The 18019-nt window shown below is 34.6% G+C and overlaps 1 protein-coding gene across 1 annotated transcript; it reads left to right on the forward strand.

Annotated features, from left to right (window-relative positions):
• The first annotated feature begins 4010 nt into the window (after window positions 1-4010).
• On the forward strand, window positions 4011-11495 carry MGAT4C (MGAT4 family member C). The gene is made up of 3 exons (XM_065741338.1): window positions 4011-4136; window positions 8369-8516; window positions 10339-11495. The coding sequence occupies exons 1-3, from the start codon at window positions 4011-4013 to the stop codon at window positions 11493-11495; spliced, it is 1431 nt and encodes a 476-aa protein (XP_065597410.1).
• The last annotated feature ends 6524 nt before the right edge of the window (window positions 11496-18019 follow it).

Consider the following 18019-nt stretch of genomic DNA (forward strand, 5'->3'; position numbering starts at 1 on the left):
GACATCCATCAGTTCCTCTGCAAATAAGCAACTTTTCTTAAGCTGCTTACCAGAATAGAATGCAAAAGTGATCTCACTCCATTTTTAGAAACAAGTAGATCCACTGTATTGGTTAGGTAAGTTTATGTCATTAACTCAGGTTGGCATATTCAAGTGTAATGGAAAACCACAGGTTGGCCTTTCAACATTTATCTGTTAAGAAAATGAAATAGATCAGCAAAGTAAACAGTAATATTTGGAAGTGGGACAAAGCACAAATCTCTAGTATTGTCAGAATGTCATGAAGAATTAGAAAAGATTGAATATGAAATAATTCATCATAATGATCTTGCATCTGTATGGTACAGAGGCGTTATAGCAGAGCTGGCAAAAAATATCCTCTTACCACTGATAAGGGAGAAAATAAGGAAGAAACTTTGCTTTTAGTCACTTTTTCTTCTTGGAATAGTCACCTAACATAAAATTGAAAGTTGTTTAAAACCTTTAACAGCTTTACATTTAAATTTAACTTTTTGTTTGTTTGTTTCAAATACTTGGCTATTAGGAACAGACTATTACTAGAAATGCACTCAGAATTCACATTGCAAAACAACATTTTTTTAAATTCTGCTGAGTGTTGCAAATTCTTCAGGAGAAAGCAGCATATTATTATACGAAAATCAGTTCTGATTTTTACAAAGCTTTCACACCTCGAAGTTCTTAGGAAAAACAGCTTCTCTCTGCAAGGTATGTGATTGCATATTTTAGTTCACTGTCTTTTTGAGTCAGAATCATCTTAGAAAGTCAAAAGAATTATAGTTTTAAATTACTATGCAAAACAGCACATGTATGTGTGAATACAAACACATATTAGAGATTTAGAGTCTAAAGAGTGGGAAGAAAATAATACATCTCATTTAGAAGGAAAAGAGAATTCGTGCAGGTGTATTAATAACTGCATTTTAACTGCTTAATGCTAGCTTTATGTAGCAAATTGCATTTATAGCATTCTAATATCGATTAAATTGTGCATGAATAATGAAAGCATAAAATCCTAGAGCAAAGTTATAGCTTCATAACTAATAAGCGGAAGCTTTTTATTCACTATCAGAGCCTTAGTTTTGAGTGATGGTGAATATTCTGTTTCTAAAGCTCTTAAAGAACACCAGAAAACTCTCTGTGGGAAGTTCTGAGATTATTTTTTCAAAAGATGACTGGCAGTGCCTATCACTAGCTCTTTACCCTTGTGTATTTCACTTTTGTAGTGTTCCACAATGCCATGTTACAGATTGGAAACAGCGATACAAGAAAAAGCAGTTCTAGGAAAATGCAAGGAATTCTGTACATATGAGGCTTGAATATTTTTAGCTAAAGGCTTATATTTTAAGTATGCCAAATAGTACATTCAGACAAAATGGTTGGAAGAAGCAGGTTTTGGAGCACGTTGAAAGCTGGCAAGCCCTCATCTGCACTGCCATCTGGTGTTAGTGGTTGCAGCTGTGCCTTCTCCATGAAGCAGTGTCAGCAATGTCAGAAGCATCACAACTGGATGTTCTTCTCTGCAGTTCCTTGGGTTGGTAGGATCCTGCAAGTTTTATGAGCATAAAAAAGTCAGCATTGGAACTCTGCATATCATTAATATTAATAGCCTTCCTTCAGTCTCACCTGTGTAATTCCAGCAACGTCTGTTTCTAATTCAACAAAGAAATGAAATTTTCTAATGAAAATTGCTTCTGGAAAAAGGAACAAAATATAACCAACGTGTTATAAGCACCTTCCTCACACTTACTGACATTGGCCAAGTTGGTCACAGCAAAGACAAGGGAACTAACACAGACCAGTCAGCAATTAGTTATTAATTAATTATTAATAGCCTCATTGTTAGCCTGTGGCTGAAAAGGTACTTATTTAATCTCATGCATTCCAAAGGAAAACTTCAATATGTGCAACTGCAGCACTTCCCCGATACCCCTAAAGCTGATAGTGATTCTAAGTACTCCATATCTTGCTACTTGAACTTTCAGTCAGACTATTTTACACCCTTCTCTAAGAACTGCCAGTATCTCATCTTTCCAGTGACAGTTTCATCAGTTTTTAAGAGTATATAGATCTGAAAAACATAGTTGCATTGTGATAAAAAATAACATATTTATGTATATTTATATACGTGTGTGTGTGTGTATGTATGTACATGTGTTTAATGGCGTGATCTAGAACAGGGGCAATCTTTAATTTCCACAACTGTTATGGTGTCCCCTGACTGCCTGTTGAATCCACAGATCTCCAGTAATCACTGTGCTATCAGTGGGTGAATTCCAAGGGTTTGAAGGTTCTTGGCCTTGATAGCTCCTTCCTGGTGTGTATTTTCATGAGATAGTAAGGAAAAGTAAAGGGCTATTGTAACCTAAAATAATGCCTACATTGGACTAATTCAAATGATCAGTTTTCTTCAGTTCTGTCCTCCCTCAAATAAATGGGGAGAAGTCTGGACAATTAACGAAAAACATACTGCTATTCATTAATAGTTCCTTTCCTTTGTGCAAGACAAAAGCTATTCTTATCATTGCCCTCAACATAGTGATTTTAAAGCCAGTGATATTAAAGGCAGGCTGTGTACAGCCAGCATCCATTCACTGCAATTCATTGATATGCAGAAAACCTAGCAGTTAAATTTCTGTACTTCTTACACCTGATGTACTTAACTCTCAGTACTCTAGAGTCTAATGGACTCATATTTTAAACTGTCAGATATATTTAATTAATTTGGCAAAGTAAATATAGATTGAATTTTACATTTTAAAGATTTTTTGTTGTTAGTCCAGAAAACTATCAACTTGACATGATAAATCTTGTATGGAATTCATAGTTGGATACATTTTCTGTCTGATTAGGTGTTCAGCAATTTAAAAAAATGAAGGTGTTTAATTACAGAGTTTAAACATGAACATGCAGTGCTATTTACTTCTTCATGTAGATCAACAGAACTTCACACTCTATTAATATATTTTCACCTGTAGACAAATCATACATTGTTATGAACAACAGCCATAACACTTTTTCACTTAAAAACAGTGAAAACAGAAATGATGACTTTATAATCTACTTTTCAAATAAGAATCCCTTAATGTTCGTGCAGTAAAGTCTGGAATCTGTGTGGGTTTTTTTTTCATTTGTGGTGAGACCTTTTTCAAACAAATGTAGTTCAAAGAGGAGTAGTTAAATGCATTAGAACAGATTGATGTTTGTTATTTGATAGCCAAGAATGTCATTTATATTGTTTAAATAGTAAAATCACTAAAATATATCTGGAAAATTGTGATATAATTAGACAGCCTTCTTTCTTGATCTTGAACTGAATTCATGATTCTTTGTGCCACTTTTCTTTGATTTGTTTAATTGGTGCAGTAAGGACTTTCCAACACTCACATGTTTGAAGGTAAACATTGTTCATTCTTCTACAATCAGTGGATAAAATAAAAGCTCTTTGGAAAGTTTTTTCATACTAGTACAACTGTCTGAAGCTGAGGGGTGCTGCACATTCCTGATATTAGCTCCTTGGTGCTGGAAAAGTACCTTATTCATGCCTGGAAATATTCAGATCTTTCCAGTTGGCAAGGATATTGAGATAAGCAATAACTTCTTCCTGACCTTTTGGCTTGAGCTGTATTTGAAAGAAAGAACATGTACAAATCAACTTGCTTGTCATCTAGATGGAACCTAAGAAATTTATTCATGAAGAACTGGATGGCTGATGCTTTCCTGTCACAATGTTGTTATAGTGCCAGCCTAAAATGGGTTGGATAAAGTGTGTTCTTTATTGACAAGAAAAGGAAGGTTAAATTATAGGTAGGATTATAGATTAAGCTCGAGGATGACCAAGAATACATGAAATAAATTCCACCTTAAAGAGTATATTATGTGTATGTTTGAAGAGCTTTGATACATATTGTTTTGCTCTCATACCTATCAAGCAGTTCTTGTAACACTATGATTTTCTTTCATAGGTGACACTACCATATGTCTTTCTTCACATGAGACACTTGAAATATTTTGATAAAATGAGATGCTTGCGGAAACGATCAGCAGTGTCATTCTTGGGAGTCCTTGTCATTTGCTTGCTATTCATGAACTTGTACATTGAAGATGGTTATGTTTTGGTAAGTTGCTTAGACGAAAGAAATTCTGGAATAAACAATAAAATGCCTCCCTAGTGAATCACTAAGATTCATAATTCCTTCAGTCTCCTCCCTTTAGTGTACAATTAACAGCAAAGTATCTCCAAAATGCATTCTGCTGAGGTCATCAATACACAACACACACAGGGTGTGTCAGTTAGATCTGAACTATCCTCTACTTTTTGTTGTAAGTATAGGAGAAAATAAGCATAGAAGATCTTTTCTACCAGATACCTCCTTCAGAGCCAAAATATGTCTTATATTTCCTATATTTCTTGATTTCCTTGAGTTTTAATGTAGAAATTGCCTACATCTGGAATACTCATGTAAGCTAGGAGCTCCCTTTTCAGAGCATTCTACAATTCGCACCTGTAAATACTACATTGCATAGCATAGGGAATATAATTATAGAAGAGAAACTATGCTAATTCCATATTATTTTGAGGCTCTAGTATGAATAATTTCTTCTTACTGCTTTTATTCTATGATTTGTCATATTCCATTTCCCATATTTGAATCTCCTAGGTTTTATGCTACAATGTGAACAATTAGATGTAAATGACACCTAGTGTAAGTTTATGATAGCAAAAAAAATGAATTTCTCCAAAGGTCTGTTAGGAATTTCAACAAGTAGGTTATTGAGAATATAACCGAACCTGCAATTTACATGTACCCTAAGGACATCTCTCTGGAGAATGAGAAGTATGCTCTGAAGTACTGATTATATTTTGAATTTCCAGTTCATCAGATATTGGATTGAAAGGGCATGTTAGCTTAAAAGATGGAGCTTAGAAATAATAAAATGACTAAACTAAGCATATAATATTGTGATACAATTAGACAGTCTCTTTCTTGATCTTAAGTTGAACTAATGAATGGCTTTTGGATCCTTCTTTGTCTGACTCATCTAATGGGACAGTACAGTCTTTCCAATACTGTGGAGCATGAAGTATTCACTGGATCTGAATAGCAGTGCCATAATATAAAAAATGTGCAATATGTAGATAGTAAAATCCTTGTATGAATTTATCAGAACAATGGTCTTGCTGGTGATTTTAATTAAAAGCATTTTACTAATTACATTACTCATTACTATATTGTTAACTTTGTGAATATAATTAAAGCCATCCTAGTGCTTTTTTGAACTGTCAAAAAGATAACTCATACTTCCTGTATGTTACTCCATTACTGATAAACTGCTTCTTCTAACAGTACTATCACAAAATTTTACACTGTTTTATTTATTCATAATTTCCTCGTTTTTGAATTTGACCTGGTTCATCACTTCTTTTTTTTTTTTTCTAATGGTATTTTCTCTGATGCTTCTTCTATCAGTAATTGCTTCAAAGTCCCCCAGATGTCTCTGAAAGTGCTTTTATTATCACAGCTAATGGCGTTCCTCTTGATTTCTTCTTGAAATCTTTTCCTATTCTATCTGCCAACTCCCCAGATGGCTCCAAGTCTTATTCTTAATTTGCTCTTTTTTCCCCCCTTTTTTTTAGAAATTCACTCTTTTTCATTGCTTCTTTCATCTCAGTTCTGGCATGTTTGCATCCATGTATCTCCCAGCCAAGTCTCTTGCCAAATCTCCTGATATTTCTCCCAGATCTCTTGATACCTTTATGGTTCATCAAACATTTTTCAAATGTGTCAGGCTGTTGACTTTTTAGCTTATTTATTTATTTTTATTTTCAACTTCTCTGACCATTTCTGACAGCTCCGTTAATTAACTAGAGTGTTTTCTCTGCTGAGGTAGAAAGTAAGAAGCTTTAGTGTTAGTGGTGAGGAGAGAGAATTGTGGATAGATTTCAAGGACAGCAAGCTAACCAGTCTCCCTCAGGAAATGTGAATCTGAAAGTTCTTAGAGCCCTGAAGGCCCTTTGATTTTCCAACTACAGCTAATTTCCTCCAGAAAATCTGTAGGTAAGTGACAGAACATGCATGTAATTGCCCAGTTGAACTCTTAAACAGGTGGCACCTCTTGAACTGGTGGCATCTCTCACCAGATGCAAGATGAAATGAACAGACCTTCATAACTGAGATACATCATGGATAATCTTAGGAAGGGAGAATATTCCATTTTCATTTGGAGACTCTTGCATGTCTGAAAAGATCTTTTATTGGTCTCTGCTGTATAAACGGAAAGTAATGACTCACCTGAAGAAATTCCTTAAATTGTTTTGATAGATGATATGCAGTGCTGTATATGGTCCTACTGTGTTTGTGCCACATTGGCCAAACATTTAGAAGACATTCTGAATTAATATACTTATATTACAACATCACCATTGAGATATTGTGGATTTTTCTGCATATTCTGAGTTGTAAGACAACCATGACTTCCTAAATCTTCTATGAATACCAGGCATTATTTGAGCACTGTAAAAATAATAGTTACATTGTAGTTGTCATAGAATCTTTAGTGGAGCAGTCTATGCATATAAAAGTGGAGCACTTTGGGCCATTCTGACACAGGAATCTCTTAAGATCCAGCAAACAGTAGAACATGAACTAATGGTTAATTAAGAAAGGAGAGCCAGAACTGTCATAGAAATAGAGAAGACAGCTAAAGAGAATAATTAGCTCTTCATCTTCCCTGATCTCTGCATAGCAATCAGAGGGAGAAAAGAACAGATCTTGTATTTATGGAAAAATCAATATTTTTAGTTCCGCTTTCCATTCATTTTTTCTTTCTTGTTGTTTGTTGTTGCTGTTGTTGTCAGGTCATTTTAACATTTTGTCTTGACATTTTCTATTTCTAAACCCTTTTAAACTTTATGCAGTAACTGGGTTTTCATTCCCAAACCTTATGAAATTGAACCAATGCCACCTGATATTTTGATCTTAATGACAGTTCAAAAAAAGTGATGCTAGCTTTACAACAATTGTTAGATTCTGTGTACTTGTTTTTTATTGTTGTTTTCTGTTTTGGTTTGGTTTTTATCAGTTCTTATGAAAATCTCCTGAAGGTTTGGTGCCAATCCACTGATTTACAATTGAATCTATAGTATAACAGTGCAGATAATGTTCCTGGACATCATCCAGAAGATCTTTACTGAACTCAGATGCCAATTATTTACTCTTGTATGAAAGAAAAATAATGAATTTAAAATGAACCTGGGATCGGTTTCCAAGAATATTTATTTTCACCATATAGTACATTGTGACATATCTAGAATGCTTATACCATCAAATATTAATGTTGCTTATGGTCATTCTTGTTAGCAGCGGAATTATTGTTATAAAATGCTCTCATTTGCTGACAGATCAGGATGGTTTTAGCATAGTAACATACTGTAACAGAAGAAAGAAACTAATTTCCTAATTGGCCTGTCATCAGAGTAAGATCAAACAGTGTAAATTAAATAAGCATGCCTTTGGATTCAGTCTCATGGTGCTGCATCTTGTTATACAATTTTCATTTTTTAAGGACTGAGGGAAAGGTTTTTTGGATAGTTCGCTGATGAAGTCTCTCATTCTCGTGTGCCTTCGTTAAGACTCAGGAGGCCTCTTGGAAGAAAAAAGACAAAAATAATGGACAGGGAGAGAGATTGTGGTGATAAATTTACTTCCTTTTTCTATGCCACCAAACCATGTTAACTAAATCCAGCAAAAGTTTTAGCTGTCTGGATGATCACATACATCTCTGCTTATAACAAATCTGAGTTGGAGCCACTCAGAAAGTGACATACGTCCTGATGCAACAGTACAATTTTTTGTTTACTTTGCAACTGGTCTGTTTGGGGCTTTTTTGTTTGTACACTTGTTTGAGGGTTAGTTTGGGTTGTTTGTTTTGCTTTTATTCACTGAAAATGCTTTCAAAAAGATCTCCACCACTTCTCTCAAAGAAAATTATCTCATCTGATGTTCTCTTTTCCATGTTCTGAATACGCCAATTTTGTATGTATATGTGTGATAATTTACTGCTCTCAAACCTTTCAAAAAAACCCATAAGATTTAAAGAATTCTTGTCCACAGTAACTTTTTTTTTCCTTTTACCATAATATGATGGGTTATTTCCTGCAAAAATGTATTATATTTAGTAATAGGTTTTAAAAAATGGGATGACATCTACATGCTTTCAAGAAATGAAATGATGATGAAAAAATGTTATTCTTGGAAACCTGTCTATGTTGCCTTTCTGGCTAGCATTTATAAATGTGTTTCTCTCTGTCTCTCTCCCTCTCCTATTCTACTTGTTTTCTCATTAATAGGAAGGGGACAAGCAATTAATCAGAGAGACAGCCACACACCAGCTCAACCCAGAGCGCTATTCTCACACGTACAAAGATTTGTCTAATTTCTCAGGATCTATAAACATTTCCTATCACTACCTAGCTGGCATGCCTTTGCCAAGGAAAAGTAAGTAACTGCAAGCTGGATGTTATGAAATGTGGAAATTTAAAATCGGTGAAATCCATGTAGCTCCTGGGGTATTTCTAGGCAAGATAAATTAGTTAAATGGTGAGGATCTCAGAGAGAGTGGTGGGACAGGTAGCTCTGCACATTCAACTCCTGAGTAGTTGCTAATTCAGCCCCAGCACTGAGTGCCTCAAAGCTTCTTTACCTTCTAGTCACATGTTGGGCTCTTAAGCTGTCCAGCAGGGTGCCCCAGATGGTTCGTGTATATTTTTGTGGATCTTCTCCAAGGTTGAGAGAGATGATTCAGGAACCAGGAGCTATGTATGCAATGGTGGTACTCTGCAGCTACTCCCTAAGAATTGACATAGCCTGTGCCTGTACAATCAGTATGCCTGGGATCAAATGGGTACAGCCTTCAGGTCCTCTGCTGTGCCAGTCAAGTGCCTGGTTTACAATGATCCTTTAACTGTGATAACTGGAGATAGGAGTTGCACTATGTATGGAGATGGTAGAGGAGGATTCTTCTCCCAGTCTTCTGTAAACACTATACAATTGTTCTGACTTCAGGCAGGGCTCAAGACTTCCATCTTGAAGTGAAATATAGACATACTTCACTTTTATGCAGGTGTCCTTCCAAAATAATCATTTCACTAACTCAAGCAATGCTCAGAAGTCTAAGCACAGACAGCAAAATAAAATCATTTTTGAGTTTCTGATCTTCATAGAAAGCTATAAGGTAAAGTATGTTCAAATTAGATCTGAGACATTTCTGGCTATATAGGCAGCATGCCCGGCTCCTAGGAGTTCTACTTCGCTGTACAACTACATCTTGAGTGAAGTTAAGACTCAAGGGAAACTATAAATCACCATATCAGAGCAGTCTTTTACAAACCACTATATTTTAAAACAGTTGGGCCAGACTCAACTTAATTATCAGGTATTTTTTTACATCAAAATAGAGCTATGTTAGAAGATACATGAAAGTAGTGATTTGGACTGCCAAATATGAAATAAAATGTAATAGTAGTAACTGCAATGCAGTAGAGATTAAAATTATTTGCTTATAATGAAGATGCAGTTCTTCCTAGCAAGATGTAACAGCCGTAAAATTGCTTATAGAAGCACTGTTATGCAGTGGTAAATTCTCTTCTACTTCAAAATCATATCCAAATTACATCTTTCAACAGGGACTTATGTATACTTACTCAGAGAGTCCTGAAAGAGTTAGAAAAAAATATTAGCAAAAGAAAATAGGAAAAATTCAGTTAAAAATTCAGTTGAAAATGAAAATAAAAATGAAAATAATGAAAATGCAGAGAGAAATTATCCTCACTGTATTAATAAAATGGTAAGGATATGCTTAAATGGAACTAGTCTCATATAGTGCTTAAAATGATAAAACTTTAGATCATGTTTTTGTGCTGTACTTCAAGGTACCTTAATTTTAAAATATTGTGGGAATCATAATTCATAATCACCTTTTTTTAGCAGATTTTATAGTCTTAACATTGGATTTTTGCCTCTCCCAGGTGTATACATTCACATTGCTTTGGATTTTGTCCATTTTACACCATTTCTTGCAGTTCAAAAGTGAATGTTCATTGCAGTGGTCTCCATATGTCTATTTGATGCAGTATGATTCTTCTTTCATGAAAAAGGAATAAACATTCTCTGTTGCATGCATCTCATTGGTTTCACAAAACAAATTCTCAGACTTCACCATTCAAAAGCTTTATTTAACATTAACACAGCCCTAGATGATACTTTTGCAGCTTGTTTCCAATGTCAGATACTCTTTTTGTCTGATTTCTCTTCTATGCAGGGTATCTTACAATTGGGTTATCTTCTGTGAAACGGAAAAAAGGAAACTACTTGCTTGAGACCATCAAGTCCATATTTGAACAGTCAAGTTATGAGGAACTTAAAGAAATCACAGTGGTAGTACAGCTGGCAGATTTTGATTCAGCCTGGTGTGAAGGGATGGTCCAGGACATTTCACAGAAATTTGCACATCACATAATTGCAGGTAGACTAATAGTTATTCACGTCCCTGAGGAGTATTATCCATTACTGGATGGTCTCAAGAGAAATTATAATGACCCAGAAGACCGTGTGAAGTTTCGATCTAAACAAAATGTTGATTATGCTTTCCTGCTTAACTTCTGTGCTAATCTTTCTGACTATTATGTGATGCTAGAAGATGACGTTCGCTGTTCAAAGAACTTTTTGACCACCGTTAAGAAAGTAATTACCTCAAGAGAAGGATCCTACTGGGTAACTCTGGAATTCTCCAAACTGGGGTATATTGGAAAGCTTTACCACTCCCATGACCTCCCACGCCTGGCCCATTTTTTGTTGATGTTTTACCAAGAAATGCCTTGTGATTGGCTGCTGATCCACTTTCGTGGGCTGTTAGCTCAGAAGGAAGTGATACGTTTTAAGCCATCACTGTTCCAGCACATGGGATACTATTCATCTTACAAAGGAGCTGAAAACAAACTAAAGGATGATGATTTTGAAGAGGAGTCGTTTGATGTCCCTGACAATCCACCTGCCAACTTGCACACCAATATGAATGTATTTGAAAACTATGAAGCAAGCAAGGCTTACAGCAGTATTGATGAATACTTCTGGGGCAAGCCTCCTTCTACTGGGGACTTTTATGTGATTGTATTTGAAAAGCCTATTAAAATCAATAAGATTAAAGTTGTCACTGGAACAGAAGATCGGCAAAATGACATTTTGCGTCATGGGGCCTTGGAAGTAGGAGAGAAGACTGTAGGGAGTAAAATAGGAAGAAAATGTACTACGTACTTGAGACTAGGGGAATTCAAAAATGGGAATTTTGAAATGACAGATGTAGAGCACAAAGTCCTGTTTGATATTAGCTGCATGAGAATACTTGTTACCAAAAGTCAAAAAGAGTGGCTAATCATTAGAAGCATTAGCATCTGGACTTCTCAAATATCAAATCAATAAAACAAAGCAACCTGACAAGGTACAGATTAAATGCAGTCAGCTGGGTCCTAACTGGTACCATTTCCCAGATAAACTGACTTATTTCCAACTCTTTCACAGAGACGCAGAAAATCTGGGGAAATAATATCATTAGCAAAGCAATTTATTTTTTACTAGTTTGGCCAGGCAATATAAAAACATTTACTTGTTGAAAATTTTGAATTTTATAGGAAATGCAAAGTTCTGAAACTTTTCTTGAGATCTTGAATTCTCTTTTTTTTAATTAAAATTTCTCTTTATAAAGAGATCTTCTGGACTATACAGAACAAAATAAAACATAAAGTACCAAAATGTTTAAAGCTATGACCAGTATGTTGTGAACAGAAATTGGATTCCATCTTATGCACATATAAATTTAAAATGTTATGGTTGTATGCGTTGTAAAATAGTTGGTGACGTGTTTCTTTTAAAGGCAGTTGTGACAAAGATGTCTGTCCTGAAACTGACAGTTTCATTCTGAGCACTGTAAGAAAATATTGTGGCTAGTCATTGCAAACTCTTATCAAAAGGGAATGTATGTAAAATTATGAATCTGACATGACTACTCTGTGAAAATAGATAATTGCATCTATTATTCTGTCTCAACAAATATCCTTTGTTCCTTTTCCTAGGTGCAAGAAATAATACTTGTGTTCTATATTATTTAGGGGAAAAATTTAATCTCATCCAAACAAAATTCCTAATAGTAAGCAAGCATTCTGTTTGAATACTGATGTCAGTATCAAATCCAGTGACCCCAAGGGCAACCTTTTTCTCTTTGTCATATTAACATATTTAAGTTTCATCATTTTTTGTTCCTTCAATGGATGCAGAACTCCCTGTGAAAAATATACCACATAGCTGAATACTTCAGTATTCCTTCTGAAAATTGTTATGCCTTCCATACATACACGTCAAGTCCATACATGATACAAATGTAAAGTGTACCAGGTTAAGCAACTGGAAGTGAATGCTACACATCTTTTCTGGCTGATGTCTAGGCAATAAACTAGATGCAAAATGATGAATAATAACTTAAGGAGCAATCAGTATGTTTCTGATTTTTTTTTCCTATATTTTTCTAGTTTTTATCATGTTGGTCCTGTTGCTCTTCTCATGGTCTCAAGGTTTTCCCTATGAGTTTATTTTGCCTAACTTGAGCCAACAAGCAGAAAATTTCCTCAGCCTTAATGACTACAGTGTCAGATCTGGGTTTCCAGTGTATAACACAGGGAGGTTGTATGGCTATGTGATTTATTTTACACACATATATTTGCATGAGTAGAATCCATGGGTTTCTTTTTTTTTTTTCCTATAAGAAATTCTTTAGACATTCTCAGTAGACACTAAAAAGTCCATAGCAATATCAAATGTGACACAGATTAACACTGTATTATCAAACCCATGAATACTGTGGTTATCATCAAATTTAATGTATGTGCTTTAGTTAAACCTGGGAGGAAAGGATTAAATTTCAAGAATGCCTGCACTGACCAAGAATGAACTAACTACTGTACTCAGTACATCCAAACCTGACATAGCTATTTCAGAAAAGTAAATTATTTGAAATTCTACACAAAACATAAATGCAATTGCTTTTCCTGATTCATAAATACTGCTAAATTCAAGTCCAGGTTTGGTAAATCTACACAGAGGCAAGGTACATTTTAAAATAAATCCTGTAGTATGTGCTTTCACATAACTTGAAAAAGCACCCTTGTGTTAAAGATAAATCTTTTTTTTCCTTAATACACACCTAAATCTCTATTCTTCTCATATATCTATGAAAAGGTATCTTAAAAGCCATGTACATGTCCAATCTGGAAAGGAAAATATCATTTTCTTAGTGAAAAATATGTGCCAATTTCAAATGGTTATAAATACTCAGTAAGAAACTACTTTTTAACAGTGATCTCCCATGATCGTCAACTAACTAGTTGATAATTAGTTATGAGTCAATACTATGGTTGTAAATGAAATGTTTTTCTATATATCCTTTCCTTGATATCAACTATTAATGCCAAAGCAAATATAACTAGTCTAACTAGGAATATTACATTTACTTTTATTCAGAAATGCAATATTTCCAATCAAATCTTCCAAATAAAGATAGAGAATATACTCAGTGTAAGTTTAAAGTGTTCTTGCAATCAAAACCATACACAATGTGAATGGATAATACAAATTAAATGCTCTCAACAAGAGCTTTAAAGAGTATTTTTGAACTGTAAATCAAATTAATCAGTTCAGCTGTGCAAAAATTTACCTAATAATACATTTTTGTTGTGCTTATGTAAACAAACTAATTTTAAATTATATTGTACATAACAATACCTCAGAAATACAATTTCAAATTGAGGTCTAGATGCTGGCATTTGATGTCTGGCCATGCTGAGGCAGCTGGAAGGAGCTGGACATGTCAGTTGAACAGGGAGCTGCTGGAAAATACTGAACACAACATCTTATGTTGAATTTACTGATTTGCAGGAGTTAGAAGACTTTACTCTTTTGATCTAGAGCTTCCTGGGTGTAAAAAGAGTCACAGTACTTATCACCATTCCTTTAAGAGAAGAACACAACTGCTTTCCTTTCTAAAACACTAGAAGTGTGTTTTATGTCCTGTACCATACAGATGTGGCACCGAAAGCTCATCTGGCTTCAGCCTCTTCCCTATCTGAGAGAGTCGAATCCAGGAATGTCAAGCATATGCCCTCAAAGGAAGATTGCCTCAGGTGTGGATAGCGGTATGCTCTGGGAATGAGAGGCATGCATTGGTTCTCCTCTTGTATTTGATTTGGTTTGGAGGAAAATAAATAAATAAATAAAGATTGCTTTACCTCGGGAGAAGCAAGAACATCATCCTGTTGAATATTTGAGCATGCATTCTTGAGTATGGGGGTTCCAACCTTTTCCTCCAAGGAATGTATATTTTACCCTACTGATTATCATGAAAATTGTTGCCAGCATTTTTTCTGACAAAAAAAAATAATTAGTGTTATCTGGTTTCCAGACAGTTTTCAGAAAGATATAATTGAGATATATTTTTCTTCATGTGTTAAGAAAAGTAATTGCCTTCAGAAAGAGAAATATTTCACTGGAAGTGTATAAGTTCACTTTTGCTTTCCAAAGTTTGGATTTTCTTTTTTTATAAAAGCACTGATGAAACAAAAGTTTGGCAATGTCGTCTGTTCATTGAGGTACAGTGTTGGTTAGTGTGTTTCATGAGTTCATTTGTGGACAAAATGTCAGTATTTTCACACTGAAATGCTAATACTTAAAATCTTACACTGTACTCAGCACTCTAATCAGTCTATTCTTAACTAAACGTGCATGTATTGTTTCTATTAGCACTGTTTGGGACTACTCGTTGCATAATTCCCCTGGGATATTTTTTTCTTTTCTGAATTAAAAGCCAGCTTGTCTTCTACCTTTTTACAAATAGTGTTATCCCTTTGATGCAGGGAATCCTAGGGAAGTAAAATACTGCTCCTCGTGAAGTAAAAGATGAACTGAGTTCCTAGTTTTATGAAGAACAAACTCAAAACACAAAAACTGTCAGGTAACACAGTTCTAGCATATTTGCTGTATTTATTACTGTAAGGATAATGAATATTGTTTGTAGATAAGTGTTTTAACATGATGCTGTTTTATACTTGGCATAGTATTCTCTGTTAGGGACAGTGTTTGTTTTTGTTTTTGTTGTTGTTGTTGTTGGGTTTTTTTTTTTGCTTTTTTAAGAGGAAATTAGGATTCTGATCATTATTGATTTATTGAAAGTGAAATAAAGAGGAAATTATAGTAACTTAAAACATATTTCATCCTGGAAAGCTATTAAAAGAAAAAAGAAAACATAGGTATCATTAAACTGCAGAACTTCAGATGCAAGTGGTATTCATTGTGAAGCGCTTCAGAGATTCCACTGGAAATGATATCTTTTACTAGCTTATCTCATGTTAAATTTACAGTCCTTTGTGGCTACATGTTCAGTAACTGCTAAATTATCAGTAGTAATACAGAACATGAATTATGAACTCAAGCAATGTCATGTCCTCAGATGGTACAGCATAATGTTTTACAAAAAAAAAAAAAAAAAAAAAACAGGTGGAAAATATGAATTATAATGAAAACAAATTAAGAACTTTTGTTGCATATTCTGTACACTAAGACAAATGTACCGCTGTTTCTCCACCACTCCAACAGATTTACAGATAAGGTAAAACACGGGTCTTAAGACTTACCCTTCTCTCAGTCTTAGGAAATTAAAGCTGTAAAATTTCTATTGTCTTTAACTAAAACAGGATTGACCTATAAAAATCTGAGTGTTTATTTTTTTTCTTTTTTTTTGTATATAAGCTAATATTTCTCCTATCTTTTTTTTTCCCCTTATATTTTTAGCGATCCCAGAAGGATGAAATCCAAATAACCTCGAAACAGATGTATTTTGTTATCTCTGCATTGCATTTCTAAGTAATTGCCTCTTTTACTAATTCTGATTTTGCAAATGCATCCTGCATTGCTGAGGGATTCAGGATCTCTAACTGTAAGTAGCACAATCAGGCTTATAGAGAGTAAGGTTAGATTTCTGTTCCTGTTGTAAGAGGGAAGGAGGAAATATCTGGTGTCATGTCAGCGTATAGTAGATGTCTAAGGATCATCTACCTCTATTTATTCTGTTGAGAGGCTATGCAGGACATTTGGCCCAAATATTCAATTACAGATAACTAAATATACAGGAGATACATTCTTCTTGTATTATGAAACATAATGCATATAAAATTAGATAGAAACATATACATAAAAACCAAATATTTAAGTATACTTTCTAATCAGATGCACCACTGCTGTTGTTATTCTTCACAGTAGGGATGTTCAGTGTCTTCTCCACAAATATTATTTTGCAATTTCTTTGAAAATAATCTGTTCAGCTTTAAAATAAGAAAGATAAATCTCCCCCTTCAATCTTATTATTAATTATAAGTTAGTTTAAGGATTGAATTAACTATAGAGAATGATTAATTACAACATTTCCATAATCACTGATTAAGTTGGTATAAAATTAAATTGGCATCTAGGCTAGTTTTTTAAAGCTATACTTCTAGACGTTTTTCAACTCTCACATTGCCTACTACAAATTCACAAATAAAATTCCACTTTGCCCTTACTGCCAGTAAAAAGGCTCTTAAAATTCCCTCTTGAACTTGAAAGTATTTTATGTAGGGTTACATTATTAAGTAAACCCTTTGCTGGCTCTTTGCTAGGCTTATGTGATGGGTTCACATTTAATGAATAAAGCTGAACATCAAAAGCTGGCACTTATTTCCTCTATTCAGCTGGTTAAATAGATGCCTCCCTCCTTCTTGCTATTTACTCATTAACGCCGGGTTTGCTCTTTCCAGTTCAGAGAAACCTGACTGGCAGCCATGGAGATCTCAGGCTGCAAATTCTCAGTCTCAAAGATACTGTGTATTGCATGAAAGGTTCCAGTTTCTGAACACACTCTTTTTTTTTTTTTTTTTTTAACACCAGCAAAAGCAGAGTGTTCAGTTTCTTGGTGTCTTTCCCTTGGCATAATTACAGTGGGTTTTCTTCCTAGGTAACTGTATGATGCAAGGGCATTAAAAAAGGCATTACCAAAGAAAAAAAAGAAAAAACAAAACACATTATGCATTTAACATTTTAAAACATGTTCAAGGCTTCCTTTGTGATAGGGTTCATCTATCCTAAGCAATTTGGGCAGGAGATATGAGAGTAATGTGATAGCAAGAAAAGGTTAAATAAATACTGTGTCTTTAGCAATGGGGAGAAAGTATGTGTTGCTGAGCAACAGGGTCAGCCAGGTATATTTCTCCAGTATGATTGCACTTAAAGTAACTTATTATTTAAAGGCTGTTCTTTGTCAGAGTATCATCACTGTACTATCCCTTTTACAGTAAAAGGGAGCCCATGATGTCCTCCAGAACTGCTCTTTTTTTGCTGTCTCAATAAAAATAATAGATTCATCTTTAAAAGGCATTGCCTTGGGCATGCATATTGTTGCAGTACGCACAAAGGATAACGTGGGCTGTCTGTCCAGCCTGCTGTATGGCAGCACTGGAATACTTATGTCTAACAGACTGGGGGGTGAGTATGTGACAAGGAGCAGCTACTGTTCTTTCTATGGGATCCAGAATATTTTTAGAAATAAATGTAAGATAGGAAAAGAGTCCTTGGCTTAATGTTTTTCTTTTCAATCATGTCATGATTCACTTTTCTTTTAACAATATGTACCTCATGTAAATGTGTTTAACTTGGGCAAAACTGTGTATAACCTAAGAAGGGAAAGCGCATTTAAAATGAAATTGGACAATAGTGTATTGTATGTTCTCCTTTTCCAAATGTATCTTCAGCTTGTTCTGATAATCTGGATTTAGAGCTCCTGTTAAAATTGAAATCTAAAGCTGATATTTAAAATATTCTGCCTTTCCTCAGTACACATTGTACTTCTAACACAGAGGGCTTTGGGCATA

Source organism: Cyrtonyx montezumae, unplaced genomic scaffold, assembly GCF_038088225.1.
Source record: "Cyrtonyx montezumae isolate F1298 unplaced genomic scaffold, pur_monq_1.0 scaffold_3, whole genome shotgun sequence".
Lineage (NCBI taxonomy): Eukaryota > Metazoa > Chordata > Aves > Galliformes > Odontophoridae > Cyrtonyx > Cyrtonyx montezumae.

Bases quoted from the DNA above. Each gene is read 5' to 3' on its own strand.
- MGAT4C (XM_065741338.1), top strand. From the start codon at position 4,011: ATGAGACACTTGAAATATTTTGATAAAATGAGATGCTTGCGGAAACGA. The intron at 4,137-8,368 runs GTAAGTTGCTTA...TCTCATTAATAG, and splicing joins TTGAAGATGGTTATGTTTTG to GAAGGGGACAAGCAATTAAT. The intron at 8,517-10,338 runs GTAAGTAACTGC...TCTTCTATGCAG, and splicing joins CATGCCTTTGCCAAGGAAAA to GGTATCTTACAATTGGGTTA.